Raw genomic sequence first — 21,381 nt, 5'->3', positions numbered from 1 at the left:
AGGGTTTATTGTTGCAAGAAAACCACTAGCTGACACTATGAATATAGTATCCTAAGTGATTTCCCATGCATTCCCTCTTCTATATTGACTATGGATCTGCTTGAGCTTTTCCATAATCACCAGATTTCTCACCTTCATGCTTCTTCAGTACTAAAGTACTCCTCTATTGAGGCTAAGCATGAGTTTTAAATGGCACTTCCTTCAGAGTATTGTGGTTACTTCCCACAACTTTGCTTCCTTCTTTTGATGAACCTAGGTCCTGTCTTCAAAATCTTCAGAATTCGTCACTTCCTCACACGAATACCATTACCCTCTAGATCTATAGCATCAAGTAAGAACTTGATATTGCAACATGCATTTGCATATCAAAGTCAAACTTCATGTGTGGATCTAGTCAAACAATGAAAATCTAATAAAATCTAGCTTTGTGCTTATAATACACAACATCATAGGCCTGAATATAATAGTTGAGTAAAACATCTCTAAACATCAGGCTGAGATGTGTAGTATATAACACCACATCACAGATGTTTATATCGTGATACTTAGCACAATTATATGGGATTCTGCTATTTGTCTCAACCTTTACCTTAATTGCACATTTGCAATGAGATAAACTTGAAACAAAGTGGTCTAGGATAGTTAAGGTTAACCTAATTTCCTTTGGAAGTTCTAGCTTAACTTCCATTTTGTTGAGGACTATCTCACAAGATAAGTCTAGGTTCTAGCATGGCTATTCTAAACACATAACTCTTGGAATATAGCTCCTATACTTCCAAGTGATTCTATCATAAGACTATGGTCATGATGTGCTTGGCACACTTTCCATAGTTTTGGGATATCGCTGAACACTTAACTTTTTATTGTACTCCTCCTAAATATTTATGATGTTCTATTCCATCACATAATGATTCTCAAGTGAATCATATATGATTAACAACTCTACCATGTAAGTAGACATATTTTGTTCCTATCACTCTTCCTTTCCTCCCATGATTGACTCATCATGGTCTATACTACCTCATATAACTCATAATTATCACTTACTATCAACTATTTCACAAGTTGGGATATTTTTACTTACCCATTACTTGTCTTGGTATACATCTTCTAGTAAGATACCTTCCTTATGTACTTATCTTAATCACTTATTATCACTCCTATGACAAGTTTGAATAATTCTTGCTTAACCATAATAAGTGTTGGTACACCTCTTCCAATAGGATATCTTCCTTATGGTTGTATCCTCTCTTTGGACTACCAGGTATTGTATACCAACTGTGATCTACTCATCTATTGTTTTAAGGACTTATTGATGTGCTACATGTTTAGGTTTGCTAACTAACTTCACTTAGGAAAGATAGGTAAGCAATGTTGACTCAAGTGTGTCAGGATTATTCTCAAGTGAATATCCATCTCAAGTCATAAGAAGTATTTGGTCTACCTAGGACAACTTCATATAGACACTACCAATCCTATAGGTCTCCTTTAAAGGGTTTTAATCCTAGGGTCAAAGCTTTGCTCTGATACCAACTGTGGTGACCCGGCATACCACTGCATGGTGTAGTATGCAAGTCTGATATAACACCAATGAAACACAGTTCCACGAGTATTATATCGCTCAGAGTGGTACAACAGAAACATATGCGGGTCCAAGGCATGTCTATAGAATTACAACATTGACTCTATTACATAAGATCATCACAGCCTCCTACTTTACAATGAGGTAAAACTGCAAATAAACTCCAGAAGAACGACTCGTAGTCTAATCTTATCACGAACTCTATTTGTAGAGTATTTAACTAGCTATAGAGGCTATGAATAGATTCTAGCTAAATAGGAGCTAGGTTTAGGAATCTAGTTCCTTTCTATTGCTAAGCTAGGTTTTATCCTTGTTGGATGTAGAGTTTGACTCCTCTGACAGGTTTCTTTTCCTTGAAGTGGTTGTTGACTCCTCGATCTTCGAGTTGCACTGTAGATCCTCCTTCGATGCCTCCATATCTAAGCAGGGGATTTAAGAGTGGGATGAGTACGAGCGTACTCAACAAGTTCATTATAGGAAAGAGGTGTTTAATGCACTAGCTACAGCATTAGACCAGAAAGTCTAATACCAATGCAGGTTTTCATAACCATTTCTTCAAAAGGTTGCTTTTATTCAGAAGAATTATGTCCGTCAGCCTTCACCGGTTTACTAGAACTTCATGGAGCTCCTTTCCGGCAGCGTTCGCAGTTCCATATCCCGGAACAGGGAGTGACATGTCACGGTTCATTACACTCTGCAGAGGTGTGTTGCTTTACCCATAAGAGATCTTAACCTTGGTGCCAACCGGGTGATCTTCCCGTCCACACTTCCTTTGGTGTGAGGCCCGGTATAAGGTCATAGCCAATCATGTTCCTCCGCTACCTAAAACACCCACCCTTTGTTGCATGCCCCGACCCTGGGTCCTCGCCGGTCCTCTTACACCAATTAAGGATGGACCCCGACCACGACGACAGTCTGGGATCGAACCAAACTCCTTCGCCAGTAGCTGCAACCCATCATAGACCGCAATACCGTGGGGACTTAGGACTCCCCAGCCTCACCGCTTGCTCCTTCGGGCGACAAGTGTACTACAGACAATGCCGTGGGGACTTAGGACTCCCCAGCCTCACCGCTTGCCCCCTTGGATTACAAGTGTACTACGGTAAAGCGCATCCGTTGATGAACGAGAGGTGGAAACACAATTGACTATTCCGTCCCACTCCAGATCTTATGGTTAACACGGGTATTACGACACAAGAATCACTGGACGACATTTGTTGTTTAATCCTAGATGGATATAAACCCTTGCAATGGAACCTCCACCATATCAACACAATCCATGGTTCCATTGCCCACCACATAGTCATATTCATAGTTATGAAAATAGTGGTTTTGCTTTTTATGCAAGAGTGATAAACATAGTACTTTGCAAGTAATTTGCTAAAAATACTCAAATGACATGAGCAAGCGATGAACTTGCCTTTCTTGACTGCAAGATTATGCAGGCAAGGTCTTCGATACGCAATAACTCCAAATTCTGAAATAGCATCATCGTCCGGTAAGGACGATGTTTAAAAGATTGGCAAGGATGCAATAATGCATAAGTATGAGATGCAATCGCTCTAAGCGTGACCTAACCCCGATGATTTATGATCAGTGGGTTATAATGATTGGTTCAGGGTGTGTTGCACTTTTAGAGTGATTCGCAAACAAGGTTCTTATTCAGGGTTGGTTGCTTGGTATCATAACCAGGTGCTGTAATATATGATATGACTAACACTAATAGCATACAACAATAAGATTCGATATAATCCTAACCTGTAATGAATAGTGGTTGGTTTTAGCACTATATGGCATGGTTAATGATTGATTATCCTATACTTCAAAAGAATAACTTTTGAAGAACATGTTCTTTATTAAAGAACAAGTATGATAATTAGGTTTGTGGGGTCTATGGTTTTCTATGGTTCCAATTGGTTTCTGGAGTAAGGGTTAGATGGATCACAACCTAGTTGGATTCATCAACACGAAGGGTTGTAAGGTTGAGTTAAACTTAGGCATCCTAAGCAATTATTCATACAATGTTGCTATAAAGATTGGTTCATCTTGTTGGTGATAGCTAGCTAGGGTTTATAGGTCCTTATAAGCAGGGTTGAGGATGATTCTTTATTTACTTCAAAAGAATAACTATTGAAGAACATACTTCTTAAATAATAAGAAGTACTTCTTAAATAATGAGGTGGTCTAGGTTTTACTGTTGATTCTATTAATTAAGGAATAATTGTCTCCTAAATTGGATGGTTGATAAGTATCCAACACTAATAAGGTTTAGTGGAATATGGTTAGGTAATGCTCAAGATTTGGCATAGTTGCCCCTGAGGTTCATCACATTGGTGTGATGCTAAATAGGAATGAATAAGGATGATGGCTTTGGTAATAGGATCTAGGGTTTACACTTGGTTAACCCTATTTGATTATCTAGGTCTGATGAAGATGGACACATGGGATACCCACCTATTAGTGATAGGTCTATTACATTTTATGTGGACATGACGAGTATTTAGTTGCTACTATGGTTCTATGATTTGAAAGAAAAGTATCATGATCACATGTTCTTACCTTGGGTTTAGGTTAGAACAATTTAGGGTTCCTATTGACTAATGGAGCTAGGGTATGGTGCATAATTGAATTAGGGTTTTAAGGTTTCACATGAAATGATAGGATTATAATATCATTCAATATGGAATTCGGGTTTTCTAATTACCATATAGGTCTATGATTAATAACTTTATTATCAAGTTGAAGTTATTAATAACTTTAAAATAAAAAAAATCTTGGATTTGACATTTTATTATTTTTAATGAATTAATAATTAAAGCAATTATTAATCAGGATTTAAATCCTTCTAATAAGGATTTAACAAATTAACAAATAAAGAAAATTAGTTTTAATGTTTTCTTTATTTATTTACTGGTTTTTATTTAATTTGGAAATTTTTCCTAATTATTGAATTTTTAATTGCATTTTGAATTAAAAGAAAAGGCTTAAATAACAAGTATTAAATAATTGAATTTTTTTAAAGAATAAAATTTTCATTTTATATTTTTATTGGATAGAGTTTTCTTTTCTAAGAATTTAGATAACTCATTTGTAATTTTCTGAACTAAATTGAATTTTCTATATTTATTTGAAGTTGCAGGTATTATTGAATTGTGAAATAAAACGAAAGGAAACTGCTAAACGCACCCTGCTGGTTCTACCCGTGGTCACTGACCAGTGGGCCTATGTCCACGTCACCTGCCATGCGTGCTTGACTGGGTCAAAGTTACCAACGTGGCAATTGGGCACGGTGGCCGGCGGACTGTGGCGATGATAGCCGGAGTTAACCTCACCCCGCAGGCAAACTATTCACTCCACGAGACTCAGCACGTCGCGGTGATTCTAACAGTACCAGCGCCGCCTGCTAATGACCACCGGAGCATGGTCGGCGATGATGTTCTGCGACGGTGGAAAGGGAACGGCGACGAGGCGAAACTACAGGGCATAATCGAACAGGCCAGGGACACGATGAGATGCGGGAGCTCACCAGGAGGCTGTAGGGCTTGGTGGCGAGGCCGGGGATGGTCGGAATCGTGGTAATCGGCATCTCCCGGTGGCGGAGAAGACGAGCTCGACGAGGAGGCTCCGGGATGATTCAGGTCGATTCCCTGCGCGGGAGGAGCATGTCGAGGTCAGTGGTGCTGATGGTGTTGACGACAAGGCTTGGGAAAGCTTCAATCGATGGCGACGAATGAAGTCCGGCGAGCTAGGGTTTCGGTTCTTTTCGGGAGTGAGGCAGAGAGAAAGGGGAGTAGTTCATTAGGGTTCCTAGCGATGGCGCGGTGATGGATAGACGTTCGGGGGCGGCGGCGCACATCTTGGCGCGGCCGGTGGCCGTGGTGCCTCCACCGAGCTGCTTGCCGGGATGGACGAAGACGATGACCCCTCTCCTCGCGTGGAAATATCGTGAAGGGTAAGTTGGGCTGGGCTTCGTTGGGCTGTGGTGATGGGCCGTGGCGGCCAGGTGTGCCTGGTAAGTCCTTTTCCCCTCTTTTCTTTTTATGTTTTATTTTTCTGTTTTCATTTTCTATTTTGTAATCTGTTTTAATTCACATTTGAATTCTTGTTTCTTTTGCAGGTGTTTAACAATCTGGCTTTCATGAGGACTAATACAAGAGTCATTGTATTACTGTATTGTTTTTGAATAATCATTTCACATATGTGAACTTTATTGCAATTTTTAATTACATATGATTTTAGGCACTCACTTTAATCCCCTTTTTCTTGTAGAATTAATTCTAACTTGCTTTCTTTTTCATGATAAAATTATGAGTGGATCTTGATTATGTGTTTAACCATATTGTTTGTACACTTGCATTTGAATATGGTTAACTTTTTAAGTAATGTTCTTAATGATGATAATTCAATTTATCCCTTTCTTGGCTCTAAGAATATTTTGTTAGGCTTGATAAGATGTCTTATTAATATTTAAGGTCTTGTAAGTTCTATTGTAACTCCCTTCTCAGGTCTAGCACTAACACCTTGAAATACCTAGAGTAGATACTACTCTCATTATGGTTTGGTTCTAATTATAAGGATAAGTGGTTGATAACCACACATGGGTTTAATTATAGGGTTTAGCATTGGGTGTCTCTTATGTTTAATAATTGAAGCATAGGATTCAATTAATGAACAATTAGGGTTCTAATCATATTCTCCTAATTGCACATGGTTTGAATCTCAAATATGGCCTATGTTTTAATATCCACTTATGTATGATAGTATAATTACTGGCTTAATATTTCATGTGCTCCTCTAGTTACTAAGGATCTGAGAATGGGTTCTATCTTATTTCTATTAACTTCTTTTATATCCTTAATCTATTAAGAAAGTAATTAAAGTGGTTATAGTTCTTTTTATAGTTAACTTTGGTTATAATGATGAATGGTTTCTCACCATATAAGGTATAGAGTTTGACTCTAAGGTTTTCTTAGGCTCTTTAATTGAGAAATGAATGAAATATAGATGGGGTAGGATTCTACATATGATCACCAAGTGGTTCACATGTTAAGGTTATAATATAAGCCTATGGTTGCTCACTAGTTACCTCTCTATGATTTCATGTGGTGATGATATCTCTAATCATATAAGTGTTAGTATTTGGATTATTCTCCTATTTCTCCAAAGCATGGTCATGGATTAGGCATGATCCACTTGTTCTAAATATCCTTACCTCAAGTTCTTAGGGTTTATGATCATCCCTCAATTTATAATGATCAAGGTTTGGCTTCCTAAGGTATCTCTCATTAAATAAGTTTCTCACTTCCATGGTCAAGCATTGTCTTGATCAACTAAGTATAGCACTTCTAATTTATCTTCTTGAATGGGACTACTATGGTTGCCTCTTAAGTTTATATCCCAGGAGAATGCCTGAGATATTATGTTAGGGTTCTACTTAATCAATGATGATATAATCATCTGGTATATGGATAGTTCTCTCCCTCACATTCAAGTGTTGCCTCAACTACTTGAGTGTAACACCATAGCTTGAGCTCTCTTTCATAGGAATAGTTATTCTAGGGTTTATGGTGTATTCACAATATCTCAATAGGTATCTATTCTAAAACTCCACTTGGCTATCTTGATTGAATTAATCTCCTCCTTACTTTATCAATTCATGGATATGTTATTATTCCATGTGATATTAGGTTACCTCACCACTTCCAAGATGAAATGATTTACCTCCTAATACTTTAGTTCAAAGGTTGTCCTTGATTACTTAATAAGTAAGGCTGGAATTGGTATGAATGGTCTCTCTCATTTTGGGAAGGACTTTAATACTAACTTAAGGTTAGGCTCCATAGGGATTGATGTGATCATCAATATCTATGCTTAAAATAGATGGTTTCTCTCTCTAGGAATGTCTTGAATAATATCCTAGGTTACTCTTAGAGATGATGATTTGAATACTGGGATATATATCCAAGGTTTAGCTCAAGGTTTGTTATTGCTTCTTTAATAATTAATATAGAACTCTCACCTCTCTAGGTTTGATGTGTAATAATATGGAATAGAGAAGGATGTATATTTCTAGAGTTGATCTCCTTGTTATGTTTCCAAGAATGGAGTAAAATGATTACCATGAGGTTCATGGTAGGATCATGAATTTGTTTAAGACATGGAAAAGATAAGTGAAGGATGGTTTCTCCATTTATTGTTACTTGATTTCCAAATAGATGTATGTTCATATGTTATGACAAGGAATTCAATGTTATGATCTTTAATAAGATCCAGTAGTTGTTCCTTGATTCATATGTTCTTGTGTTGGTTTTAATTCCATTTGATCTAACCCCTTAGATCAAATCATCTCTACCCAAAACAAGGTTTTAGTAAAGTCACATTGAGGTTTATAACGCTTGACTTGATGAGCTACTTCAATTCCACCAAGGTCAAGTGAAACTTCAGTTACTGTGACTATTTTACTTTAAAGCGCGAAAATTCCCCAGATTTTCTATGCATGAATGCAATGCACACATCTGTTTCCTCTATTTTTGTAACCCCAATACCTGGGATATTACACTCTCGTATGGCCTTTTCAAGAGGTTCGGGGTCGATAGATGTGTTGGGTGAATTCCCTGCAGAAGTTGGCGACGGAAAGCTCGCGGTATGTTTCCTCCATGGTGTCGTTATCATTGCACTGGCCGTGCTGCCCCACCTCAATTATCGGGGGAAATCCTAGATTCTGGCCGGATTGGACAGCGGAGGCACCGCGGTGTCTTCCCCTCCTTGGATGCATTGTCTAGGCCGCCTGTGGATTCCCCTAAGTGGCAATATGGAGTCCAGGTTGTTGTGCCGCTAAGAGCATGGGCTTTAGAGGCGCTATATACACCGCTGCTAATGCTTCTCAGTCGACTTCTCTTCCTGGTTGGTTCGCTGCCGGCGCTCACTCAAAGACTCTTAGGCACTTAAGAGCGGGCAATGCGTTGGTTGTGCCATCCAGAGAGTGAGTTAGTCTTCCAAAATTCCTGTTTCGGTTGTGATGCTATTAGAGAGCTCAGACCATTGCATCCTCACTATTCGTGGCGAGAGACGGTACAAGGAGATTTCTCGTTGTTTGTTGTTGTGGGTTGTTGATACTGGGTGTGACCCTTCGGTTCCTCCGATCTTCACGGATTCAAGGTGAAAAGAGGAAGACCACGAAGAACGCGGCGAAAAACACAAAAAGTTCAAGATACGAATGCACACCTCACCCAGTACAAATCGGTTTGCTCTCAGCCCGAACCACGGTCTCAATAGAATCTTGAGGAAGAGACCGCAAGGTAGAATCCTGTAGGATAACGTTGCATAGAAAACAAAAATTTTCCTACCGCGAACACGCAATCCAAGCCAAGATGCAATCTAGAAGACGGTAGCAACGAGGGGGTATCGAGTCTCACCCTTGAAGAGATTCCAAAGCCTACAAGATGAGGCTCTTGTTGCTGCGGTAGACGATCACTTGCCGCTTGCAAAAGCGCGTAGAAGATCTTGATCACGATCGGTTCCGGCGCCACGAACGGGCAGCACCTCCGTACTCGGTCACACGTTCGGTTGTTGATGAAGACGACGTCCACCTCCCCGTTCCAGCGGGCAGCGGAAGTAGTAGCTCCTCTTGAATCCGACAGCACGACGGCGTGGTGTCGGTGGTGGTGGAGAAATCCGGCGGAGCTTCGCTTAAGCGTGCGGGATATGGTGGAGGAGAAAGAGACCGCTAGGGTTTGGGGAGAGGGGCGCCGGCTAGGGCACCCTTGAGGGGTGCGGCCATGGTGGTGGCTTGAGTGGCCGGCCAGCCCCTCTCTCCCCCTCTTTATATAGGTGGAAGCCCCAAGGCTTAGGTCAAAGAGTCCGAATAAGACCCCAACCAAAACCTTCCAAGTGTCCAAACCTAGGGGGAGTGGGACTCCCCCCTTTCCTTGGTGGGGTGGCCGGCCACCATGGTGGGGAGTCCACTTGGGACTCCTCCTCCCTTAGGTTGGTCGGCCAAGGTGGGTGGAGTCCCTTTGGGACTCCACCTTCCATCCTTATTTCTTCCGGACTTTTCTAGAACCTTCTAGAACCTTCCGTAGAACCTTCCGGATCATTTTAATTCACATAAAATGACTTCCCATATATGAATCTTATTCTCCGGACCATTCCGGAACTCCTCGTGATGTCCGGGATCTCATCCGGGACTCCGAACAAATATTCGAACTCCATTCCATATTCAAGTACTACCATTTCAACATCCAACTTTAAGTGTGTCACCCTACGGTTCGTGAACTATGCGGACATGGTTGAGTACTCACTCTGACCAATAACCAATAGCGGGATCTGGAGATCCATAATGGCTCCCACATATTCAACGATGACTTTAGTGATCGAATGAACCATTCACATACTATACCAATTCCCTTTGTCTCGCGATATTTTACTTGTCCGAGGTTTGATCTTCGGTATCACTCTATACCTTGTTCAACCTCGTTTCCTGACAAGTACTCTTTAATCGTACCGTGGTATGTGGTCTCTTATGAACTCATTCATATGCTTGCAAGACATTAGACGACATTCCACCGAGAGGGCCCAGAGTATATCTATCCGTCATCGGGATGGACAAATCCCACTGTTGATCCATATGCCTCAACTCATACTTTCCGGATACTTAATCCCACCTTTATAACCACCCATTTACGCAGTGGCGTTTGGTGTGATCAAAGTACCTTTCCGGTATAAGTGATTTATATGATCTCATGGTCATAAGGACTAGGTAACTATGTATCGAAAGCTTATAGCAAATAACTTAATGACGAGATCTTATGCTACGCTTAATTGGGTGTGTCCATTACATCATTCATATAATGATATAACCTTGTTATTAATAACATCCAATGTTCATGATTATGAAACTAATCATCCATTAATCAACAAGCTAGTTTAAGAGGCATACTAGGGACTTCTTGTTGTCTACATATAACACATGTACTAATGTTTCTGTTAATACAATTATAGCATGATATATAAACATTTATCATAAACATAAAGATATAAATAATAACCACTTTATTATTGCCTCTAGGGCATATCTCCTTCAGTCTCCCACTTGCACTAGAGTCAATAATCTAGTTTACATTTGTAAAGATATAACACCTTGGCCTTCCGGTGTTTTATCATGTATTGCTCACGGGAGAGGTTTCCGCAGTCTGAAATATGTCACTAATATTTTCATACACAATATAGCTTCAAAGTTCTGATTCCGTCGGAACTACACCATGTTCTCAAAGAACCTCTTGACTTAACATCCTTTGTCATTGTCAAAACAATGACATACTCTGCCTTCTTTTGTAGAATCCGTCACAATATTTAGAACTCTTCTAAATCTAGCATAGACAACTTCTAGCTCATTGTGCTACCTTTTAAACAACACTTAGTCTAATTTGAGATTGAAATTATATTTTATATGTGACAAAACCAATATCGGTGTAACACCTTACAGCGATTTGTTTGTCATTTCGTCATACAAATATATATATATATATATATATATATATATATATATCCTTAGTTCTTCTAAAGTACTCAAGGATATTCTTACTGTCGTCCCATGATCATCTTATGAATCATTCCGGTATATGCTCATAACATTTTAGAGCACAAGATATCTGATTTTGCACATTTTATTCGTGATCTAAAATCACTCATGTGTTTTTACTCATCGAGTGTCAGATACACTCAAGTCTTGTTAAACCTTCACATGACAAGAACATTTTCTTAATATTTCTATATTGAACTATTTCAATATCCATTCTATGTACTTTGACTTAAACTTATCATGTGTTTCAATCTATCTTCATAGATCTTGACACTAAATATGTTTTAGTCCATATCCTTTCATTGAAGTTAATTTTCAATGAAACATTTTAATCAAGTATATAATTACATTATTTATAACCAACTATATGTCATCTACATAAAGTATTATAAATATGTCTCAGCGCTCCCACTTAATTTCTTGCAAATGCAAGCCTCTTCATCATTTCTGATGAAATCAAAAACTCTTTGACTATTTCATCTGGTGAAGATTCCAACTCCGTAATACTCACTTCATCCAATTGAAGTTCGTATTCCTATCTAGTATTCTACGGACTAGCAAAACAATTGGTTGTATCTTGTATACATACTTCTGTTAAGTAGTGTATTTTGCCATCCTACTAGCATATCTCATAAAAGAAATATGTAGTGATTACTAGAATAATCCACATAGACTATAAGCATTGCTACGGAAGATCTAATCTTATCGTAGTCAACTCTTTGAACTTTGTCGTAAACAACTTTTCGACAAGTTGAGCTTCTTCAAGGATATTTCATCCAAGTCCATCAATTTCATAGATCCAATTACTTTCAAAAAGTATTCATCTATCTTGGATTTCATGGTGTATAGCCATTTTAACGGAGTGAGGGCCCATCATAACTTCTTTATTTGTAGTTGGTTTATCATTGTTCAAAATCAATCCTTTGTCCACAAATCATTTATTTGATCACAAAGTAAACCATATCTACAAGGTTCAATATGTACTTCGATCTCCATGGCTAAAACACTTTGTAGTCATGGGAGCCATGATCGTCGTGGCCGCTTCCGAAACCAATTCCGATGCTGCGCTACTCTGATCATTATGCTCAGGTTCATAAACCTTATCAAATTATATTGTCCTCCCACTCAAATACTTCATTAGAAACAATTTCTCGGAAATAAGAAACATTGACAAACACTTTTTTCTTTGTCTCGTGGGAAGAATTCCCAATTAAATTCTCTGGGATAACCAACAAAGACATTCATCCGATTTTGGTTGTAAACTCTTAGACCAAAATTTAAAGAAAGGACTATTAGGGTTTATACCCATGCCATAACTTGTATGGTGTCATTTCATCGGATCATGATGATGCTCTATTCAGTGTAAAAGCGGTAGTTACTAAAGCATAATCCACAAAAATATAATGACATCAATATTTTATCTCATCATTGACCCAACAAGTATTGGATACATCTCTTGGATACTTCTTCATCACTATGATACTCCAAGAAACATGAGTTGTAGAACAATTTCATAACTCTCTTAGATGTTCGCTAAAACTCGTAATTCAAATATTTCTACCATGATCCAATCATAGATATTTGTCTTTTCTATTACGATGATTTCCACTTCATGCTGAAATTTATTTGAATCCATTCAAATGTTTCAAACTTTTCCTTATTGAATATATCCACATATATACTCAATTCATTGTTTGAAAGTTTTCATGAAGTAGAAGAATCTCCCGCACACAACTATGCTCAGTGAATCACATACATCATTATGTATTTTTTTTTTCACTAAGTTTGTTGCCCGTTCAACTCTTGGCCTATGAATGGTATTTTAATCATTCTCTTTAGAAAAGATTTTGCAAGCGCCAAATGATTCAAAAATCAAATGACTCCAAAAATCCATTTGCATGGAGTTCCTTCATGCGTTCCTTTCTAACATGACCTAAATGGCGGTTCCACTAATAAGTGGAATTCAAATCATTTGCCGTATGGCATTTTAGCGTCAGTGTTATGTATGTGTGTTTCACCATTAAGATTTATAATAACTTATCCATCATTTATGGAGTAATGTCATAATTTGAACAACTCATTGTTTTCATTTGACCAGAGCAAAATAACAATTATTAAGTTCTTTATTATAAATTCTAAGGGCTAGATAGAATGCCAACGACGGACATAATAACACTTTATTTTGTTCCAGACGTGCATTTCTATCACATTCTTTGTCAGTCACTTAGGCCATTGTATTCTTGTATTGCGTTGTATTGTATGACACTTCATACCAACCAATATAGTACTAATACCCAAGAATTTCATAGTGTGACTTAACTAGGAATACAACCATAACATGTATATCATTTATATACACCTGAGCTAGACTTTCTAGTCTTTTCTTTTCTTTTGCCAAAATATCTTTTGCAGTTTCTCTTTTAGCTTTCCTCATTATTCAGAAAAACACTTCAACATCATTAACTTCTAGGTTTGTTGGTCAAATACCAATAACCTTGAGGTTCTTACTTTGAAATTGATCATCATATGACAAGTGTTCCATATTTCACTTATTAGTAACTTTGTAATATGATGAACAATTTCACTCATAATTTTATCCATCATATCATGACGACTTTCCGAGACCATGTCTGTACATGCTAGGCTCGTAAAGTTTTAACCTTGGTATTTGCATGTGCAAATCTAGCTTGCACCCGTTGTATGCACACGTAGAATCTATCACACCCGATCATCACGTGATGCTTGAAGCAGCGAGTCTTAGCAACGGTGCATATTAAGGATGGTCACTTCATGGATATGTGAATATCGTTAGTGCCCCAATAGTTGGAGGATTGTGACGCCTTGCGTCTTCAACCTTCGTACATTCCCATAAAACTTATGAGTTCATGTAGTCTCACCAAAATATATTCTATCATCTTGCAATAAGGTCTTAGATATCACTTATATCTCATACCTTGATTATTTCTGAAAACTAAATTTTCAGCTCCTTACTTTTCAAACAAATTTGAACTTCAAGTTTCACGGAGACAAGATAACTTTAGGTACTAATTGAAACCATAGCTCTTTGAATCAACAATGTGAGGTTTACTAAAAGTTTGCAATAGGACTTAATCAATTCTTGATTCTTTAACAATACGGTACCAATCCGTAAAGTTTCTAATCAGATTTTAACAGTATTTCTATCTCAGTAACAAGACTAGCGCATAGTAGTAAACGGATGCCAATACTACAAAATTAATTCAAAATACTACTCAGACTATGTTTATGATAATTAGTTCATGTTTTAATCTAATTACTAATGAACTCCCACTTAATACAACATCCCTCATAGTTATTAAGTGGTACACGATCCAAATTCACTACACCAAAAACCGATCATCACGTGAGATGATGTAGCTTCAATGGTGAACATCAACATGTTGATCATATCATCCATATGACTCGTGTTCAACTTTTCGGTTTCCGTTGTCCCGAGGCCATATCTGTACATGCTAGGCTCGTCAAGCAAACCCAAGTATTCCGCGTGTGCAACATGGCTTACACCCGTTGTATGTGAATCGTTGAATCTATCACATCCGATCATCACGAGATGCTTCGAAACGACGAACTGTTACAACGGTGCATACGAGGGGAGAACACTTTATTATCTTGATATTAATGTGAGGGATCATCTTATAATGCTACCGTCGCGTTCTAAGCAAAATAAGATGCATAAAGGATTAACATCACATGCAATTCATATGTGATATGATATGGCCCTTTTGTCGTTGCGCCTTCGATCTTCATCTCCAAAGCACGGACATGATCTCCATCATTAACGGGCATGATCTCCATCATCGTTGGCGTAGCGTCAAGGTTCATGGCGCTGTCTTCATGGTTGTTCACCTCATGTAGAAACTATTACAACTACTTTGAAATACTACTCAACATGAAATTTAAAGACAACCATAAGGCTCCTGCCGGTTGCCACAATACAATAATGATCATCTCATACATATTCATCATCACATTATGGCCATATCACATCACCAAACCCTGCAAAAACAAGTTAGACGTCTCTAATTTGGTTTGCATATTTTACGTGATTTAGGGTTTTCGAGAGAGATCTAATCTACCTACGAACATGAACCACAACGTTGATACTAATGTTTTCAATAGAAGAGTAAATTGAATCTTCACTATAGTAGGAGAGACAGACACCCGCAAAGCCTCTTATGCAATACAAGTTGCATGTCGAACGAGGAACAAGTCTCATGAACGCGGTCATGTAAAGTTAGTCCGAGCCGCTTCATCCCACTATGCCACAAAGATGCAAAGTACTCAAACTAAAGATAACAAGAGCATCAACGCCCACAAAACCATTGTGTTCTACTCGTGCAACCATCTATGCATAGACACGGCTCTGATACCACTGTAGGATAACGTTGCATAGAAAACAAAAAATTTCCTACCGCGAACACGCAATCCAAGCCAAGATGCAATCTAGAAGACGGTAGCAACGAGGGGGTATCGAGTCTCACCCTTGAAGAGATTCCAAAGCCTACAAGATGAGGCTCTTGTTGCTGCGGTAGACGATCACTTGCCGCTTGCAAAAGCGCGTAGAAGATCTTGATCACGATCGGTTCCGGCGCCACGAACGGGCAGCACCTCCGTACTCGGTCACACGTTCGGTTGTTGATGAAGACGACGTCCACCTCCCCGTTCCAGCGGGCAGCGGAAGTAGTAGCTCCTCTTGAATCCGACAGCACGACGGCGTGGTGTCGGTGGTGGTGGAGAAATCCGGCGGAGCTTCGCTTAAGCGTGCGGGATAGGGTGGAGGAGAAAGAGACCGCTAGGGTTTGGGGAGAGGGGCGCCGGCTAGGGCACCCTTGAGGGGTGCGGCCATGGTGGTGGCTTGAGTGGCCGGCCAGCCCCTCTCTCCCCCTCTTTATATAGGTGGAAGCCCCAAGGCTTAGGTCAAAGAGTCCGAATAAGACCCCAACCAAAACCTTCCAAGTGTCCAAACCTAGGGGGAGTGGGACTCCCCCCTTTCCTTGGTGGGGTGGCCGGCCACCATGGTGGGGAGTCCACTTGGGACTCCTCCTCCCTTAGGTTGGCCGGCCAAGGTGGGTGGAGTCCCTTTGGGACTCCACCTTCCATCCTTATTTCTTCCGGACTTTTCTAGAACCTTCTAGAACCTTCCGTAGAACCTTCCGGATCATTTTAATTCACATAAAATGACTTCCCATATATGAATCTTATTCTCCGGACCATTCCGGAACTCCTCGTGATGTCCGGGATCTCATTCGGGACTCCGAACAAATATTCGAACTCCATTCCATATTCAAGTACTACCATTTCAACATCCAACTTTAAGTGTGTCACCCTACGGTTCGTGAACTATGCGAACATGGTTGAGTACTCACTCTGACCAATAACCAATAGCGGGATCTGGAGATCCATAATGGCTCCCACATATTCAACGATGACTTTAGTGATCGAATGAACCATTCACATACTATACCAATTCCCTTTGTCTCGCGATATTTTACTTGTCCGAGGTTTGATCTTCGGTATCACTCTATACCTTGTTCAACCTCGTTTCCTGACAAGTACTCTTTACTCGTACCGTGGTATGTGGTCTCTTATGAACTCATTCATATGCTTGCAAGACATTAGACGACATTCCACCGAGAGGGCCCAGAGTATATCTATCCGTCATCGGGATGGACAAATCCCACTGTTGATCCATATGCCTCAACTCATACTTTCCGGATACTTAATCCCACCTTTATAACCACCCATTTACGCAGTGGCGTTTGGTGTGATCAAAGTACCTTTCCGGTATAAGTGATTTATATGATCTCATGGTCATAAGGACTAGGTAACTATGTATCGAAAGCTTATAGCAAATAACTTAATGACGAGATCTTATGCTACGCTTAATTGGGTGTGTCCATTACATCATTCATATAATGATATAACCTTGTTATTAATAACATCCAATGTTCATGATTATGAAACTAATCATCCATTAATCAACAAGCTAGTTTAAGAGGCATACTAGGGACTTCTTGTTGTCTACATATCACACATGTACTAATGTTTCGGTTAATACAATTATAGCATGATATATAAACATTTATCATAAACATAAAGATATAAATAATAACCACTTTATTATTGCCTCTAGGGCATATCTCCTTCAAATCCCACACGAGAGATCGATAAAAAGATGGCAAAATCTCATGTAAAGAACGAGAGAGAGAGAGAGAGAGAGAGAGAGAGAGTAGAAACTCAAGTAGAATCTTGACCACAAGAGAGACCAAGCACTACTCCATCTGATCCATATTACTTGCCCTTAATATAGATGTATCTAGACACATCTTAGTTCTAGATACATCTATATTGGAGGCAAGTAATATGGATCCAGAGGGAGTACTAGAATCACTACAATAGAGAGACCAAATGAATTGATAGGGCCTTGGTACGACTCTATAGATTCAATCTAAGAGAGGGTCTTGATTCCCACACGGGAGAGAGACACATGCCTATTTCTATCTTATCATCTTTCCTATCCCAAATATGAGGGGGTGGATGCCTATATATAGTACAAGTACGAAGTTGTAAATTGTGAGGCAAGGTTACATGACTTGAATGGCCATTTCAACACATATGCACGTAAGGGCGAAAGTTCTGCTCTTCCTGGGTGGTAATACCATAAGTAGCTCCTCAAGCAACTTCACGTTGTTAGGCGGTAGTACCAGGACCACCAGGTGCTAGTACTACTAGCTCACTACCTGCCTAGTATCGGTCCTCGTATGTTAGGGTACCATGAACTTGGGGGCGTAGTCCCGCAGGAGGCTAGTAGTGAGGTTGTAGTACCGGCTCCGAGCTCGAGCGGTAGTATCGGTCGGGAACGTTGGTAGTATCGGTTTTGCAGCATCCAATTCTTCCCCTTCTTCTCGTTCGAACCTCTATGATGTCGGATTTGAGTCCTCGAGCTTCCATTGCTTCTTCCCTTGCTTCCATACATGGAAGAGGATGTATGAAGTAATATACCATTGAAGAGAGACCTATGTAGATACACATAAAGGACATGATTCATCTTTGCGTGATAGCGCGGTGTATCACTACGAAGCGCTCGATCGACTGTCGTGTGGCCTACTTGATATTGTATCGGGTATCTTGGCCTTTTGTTTGTAAAATAATACACATTGGAGGGTGTACTTAAGAAAAAAAACATATTTTCGCCTTTCTGTGTGAAAAATAGAAGAATGTCCAGACCAGGATATAGATCGAAGAATTTATGTAAATTCTTTTAGCGTTTACATTTAAAATATATTTTTAAGGATCAATGATAAATGTTAGGATTTTGTTTAAATCAAAGCTAATTTAAACTTGAAATCAACACTTTTTATGGATCCGGGATGCATTAGAATGTGAACCTAAAAAGAGCCAAAAAGTCCGAGAAACATGAGGTCTAGCTCAAAGACTCGAAGGTGTCGAAATCGTGGTTTTTTCGCGGGCAGTTCCGTCAAGACTCTCGTGGAACCCGCCGTAAATGAGGCGAGCCGGAGCATCTGCATCCGTTCCCGCGCTTGTATTTCGGCAGTTGCTCGATGCCTGCCGAGTCAAACCGGCGAAGTCACCACGCCACGTCCCCATCGACCGTCGGACTCCACGCGGCGAAGCAAACTAAACCACCTCATCGCATCGCAGCTGCCTCCTCCATCTCCATGGCTCCATCCACTTGAACCACTTCCCCTATTCGCCTTGCCGTCCCGTCCGGCCTTAAAACAATCCGTCTACCGAAACCCAACCGCCCGATCACCACCACCACAGCTCGATCGATCGCACCAGCCCACGACAGCGTCTTCCGTCCGTCATCGCACGCTGTCTGCACGCGCAGGCGTTCCACTGGCCGGCGGCGGCGAGGCAGCTACCGGTGGCGGCCCGGCGAGCGGGAAGAGATGGAGAAGAAGCTCCCGATCGCGCTGGCGCTGGCGCAGAAGCACGGCGCCGGCGGCGAGCCCGCGTGGGCGCGGCCGTGGCGGTGGGCCAAGACGGCCTTCTTCCTCGTCGCCATGCTCGCCTCGCTGCTGCTCGTCTGCGCCCCGCCCCTCCTCGTCGTGCTCCTCGACCTCGCCCTCCCGCCCGCGCTCCTCTCCGCGCACCTCCGCGCCGGCAGCAACCCTCCATACCCGTCCTTCGTCCCGGCCATGCTGGACCATGCGCGGGCGTTTGAGTTCCGGTCCTCCCTCGTCGACCTGCCCGCCGTCTCCGCCGCGCGCGCCCTGCTCATCCTCTGTGAGATCCTTTGCTATTGGCGCTGCTTCGATTTTCCTCTCGCCATACGTCTGAACTGACCAAATTGTTTGTGGTTGCTGCAGGCGCCTACACGGTGTGCGGCGGAGGCGGCGCGTACTTGTGGGTTGTGGTGGCGAGCGTGGCGGCGTCGGTGTCGTACGTGCTGGCCAAGGCCGCGGCCATGCGCGTCGCGCTGCAGGGGAAGGGGCCCGAGCCCATGCTGCTGCTGTCCCTCTCGCTCGCCGCCGCGCACCTCGCCGTGGCGTACCGGACCAGCTGCCGCGAGCGACGCCGCCTGCTCGTCTACAGGATCGACGTCGAGGCCGTGAGTGCTTCCGCCCTCTTTCCTTCCACTTTCTTCTCTGCAAATTACACACATTTCTTTCTGAAAAGTTCACGTTTACACGGCCAAAAGGAAAAAAAACAAAGAAAAACCTGCCTAGCCCAAGGCGTGATTCGTGAGAATAATCCAGGCATTAAGTGGGGTTTATCGTAGTGAACATACCGAGTTGTCGTCTCTGCTTTCGGTGAGAAAGAGGGCCGAGGAACTAAATACCATTCCCTCGCCAACTCATTAGCGCGTTGGTGCCCTTTTTGTTAAGGAAAAAACATGATTATCCATAAAATGGATCAGACACTTTTGCCACTCTGATCCTCACGAGAGACGACCAAAAGAGAGCTTTTTTACTGAACCACCATCTGAACAATACTCTTTTGTGCAGGTCCGGCTGAAGGGAGGTCATCAAACACCCAAAGGGCTGAAGCAGTGTAGTGTCTGACACCATGTCCTGGACATCTGATTATCCGTAGGTGTGGCGTAACCTGTAGAGATATTATTTATATATAGTCTTCAGGAACATTTTGTTTTTCGTAGCGAATTTTTTGTCATAGTCTGCTACGGGAGGTGCATTATCGACAGTTACCTGTAAGTGAAGACACTGTAAATATGTAAACAGTTGTGCTTAGTTCGGCCTCCTGCACATGCAATCCAATGCAACGAAATGCAGGACAGTGCCGTGTGCCAGTGTGGTGTGTCCCGCCGTTATTTCTACGTCTACTTTTCCTACAGCAGTCCTATTTTCTTCAACTACAAACCAAGTGGTTCTGCAATCTGCAGTATCACGCACGAAGAAAATTCAGTGCTGCGCCAAACATGTTGGTACGCAGTTTCGTTTTCAAGACAGAAGTTTCCGAAACACGGTGCAGACCTGGTTAAGGACGCAACTAGTCGACGGCAGAAACACTGAAGGAGACACATGCCTTTGTGAAGCCAGGAACATGAAGTTGGTACAGATCTGAACTTTTCATCTTTCCTCCCTAGTATGCCATTTGTGGCGATACAGTTCAGAAACAGCCAGTCTTTCTCATGCCGGCGGGGCCGATTTCGTGGCATCACATCGGGCAAGCCTGATTAGCTATGTCGTCCGTAATTGGATGGTCGGGCATAGCGTTTTTATCGGTGGCGTGGGCGTAGGACGTGGTGCCTACCTTCCAAGCTGCTAGGAGAAGTGGCCTCCGTTTGCCAAGCACGTCCTTCTACCAGTTGCAATCAATCAATGCAAGAAAAAAAAAATCAAACATCAAGTTCGAAAAAATGGATTCAAAAAAATACCAATAGACTTAAAAAAATACATCAACGGATTGAAAAAATGTTCACCACGTTAAAAGATGTTATCCCAGCACGATATTTTTTCTACATCATTACTAACTTTATAAATTTAAAAACATAATTTATTTGTGATTTATCAAAAAATTAAAATAATATTATTTGATGCCTTTGGAAAGAAAAATTAGCATTTGGAAAGAACATTTTTATAAATATCAAAGTTTACATTTAATTATATTTAAGAAGTTTAATTAGAAAGTTGTAAAAAATGTTCACGAGGTTTAAAAAGTTCACAGAGTTGAGAAAAATGCTCGGGAAGTTCAA

The 21,381-nt window shown here is 40.9% G+C and overlaps 1 protein-coding gene across 1 annotated transcript; it reads left to right on the top strand.

Annotated features, from left to right (window-relative positions):
* Positions 1 to 18,864: 18,864 nt before the first annotated feature.
* On the top strand, positions 18,865 to 20,462 carry LOC127307222 (uncharacterized). Its single transcript, XM_051337951.2, has 3 exons — positions 18,865 to 19,451; positions 19,535 to 19,776; positions 20,174 to 20,462. The coding sequence occupies exons 1-3, from the start codon at positions 19,115 to 19,117 to the stop codon at positions 20,228 to 20,230; spliced, it is 636 nt and encodes a 211-aa protein (XP_051193911.1). The 5' UTR covers positions 18,865 to 19,114; the 3' UTR covers positions 20,231 to 20,462.
* Positions 20,463 to 21,381: the final 919 nt, after the last annotated feature.

This window comes from Lolium perenne, chromosome 1 (assembly GCF_019359855.2).
Source record: "Lolium perenne isolate Kyuss_39 chromosome 1, Kyuss_2.0, whole genome shotgun sequence".
NCBI classification, from domain to species: Eukaryota; Viridiplantae; Streptophyta; class Magnoliopsida; order Poales; family Poaceae; genus Lolium; species Lolium perenne.
Note: the sequence above shows the minus strand (reverse complement) of the source record. Positions and strands in the feature narration are given on the sequence as shown.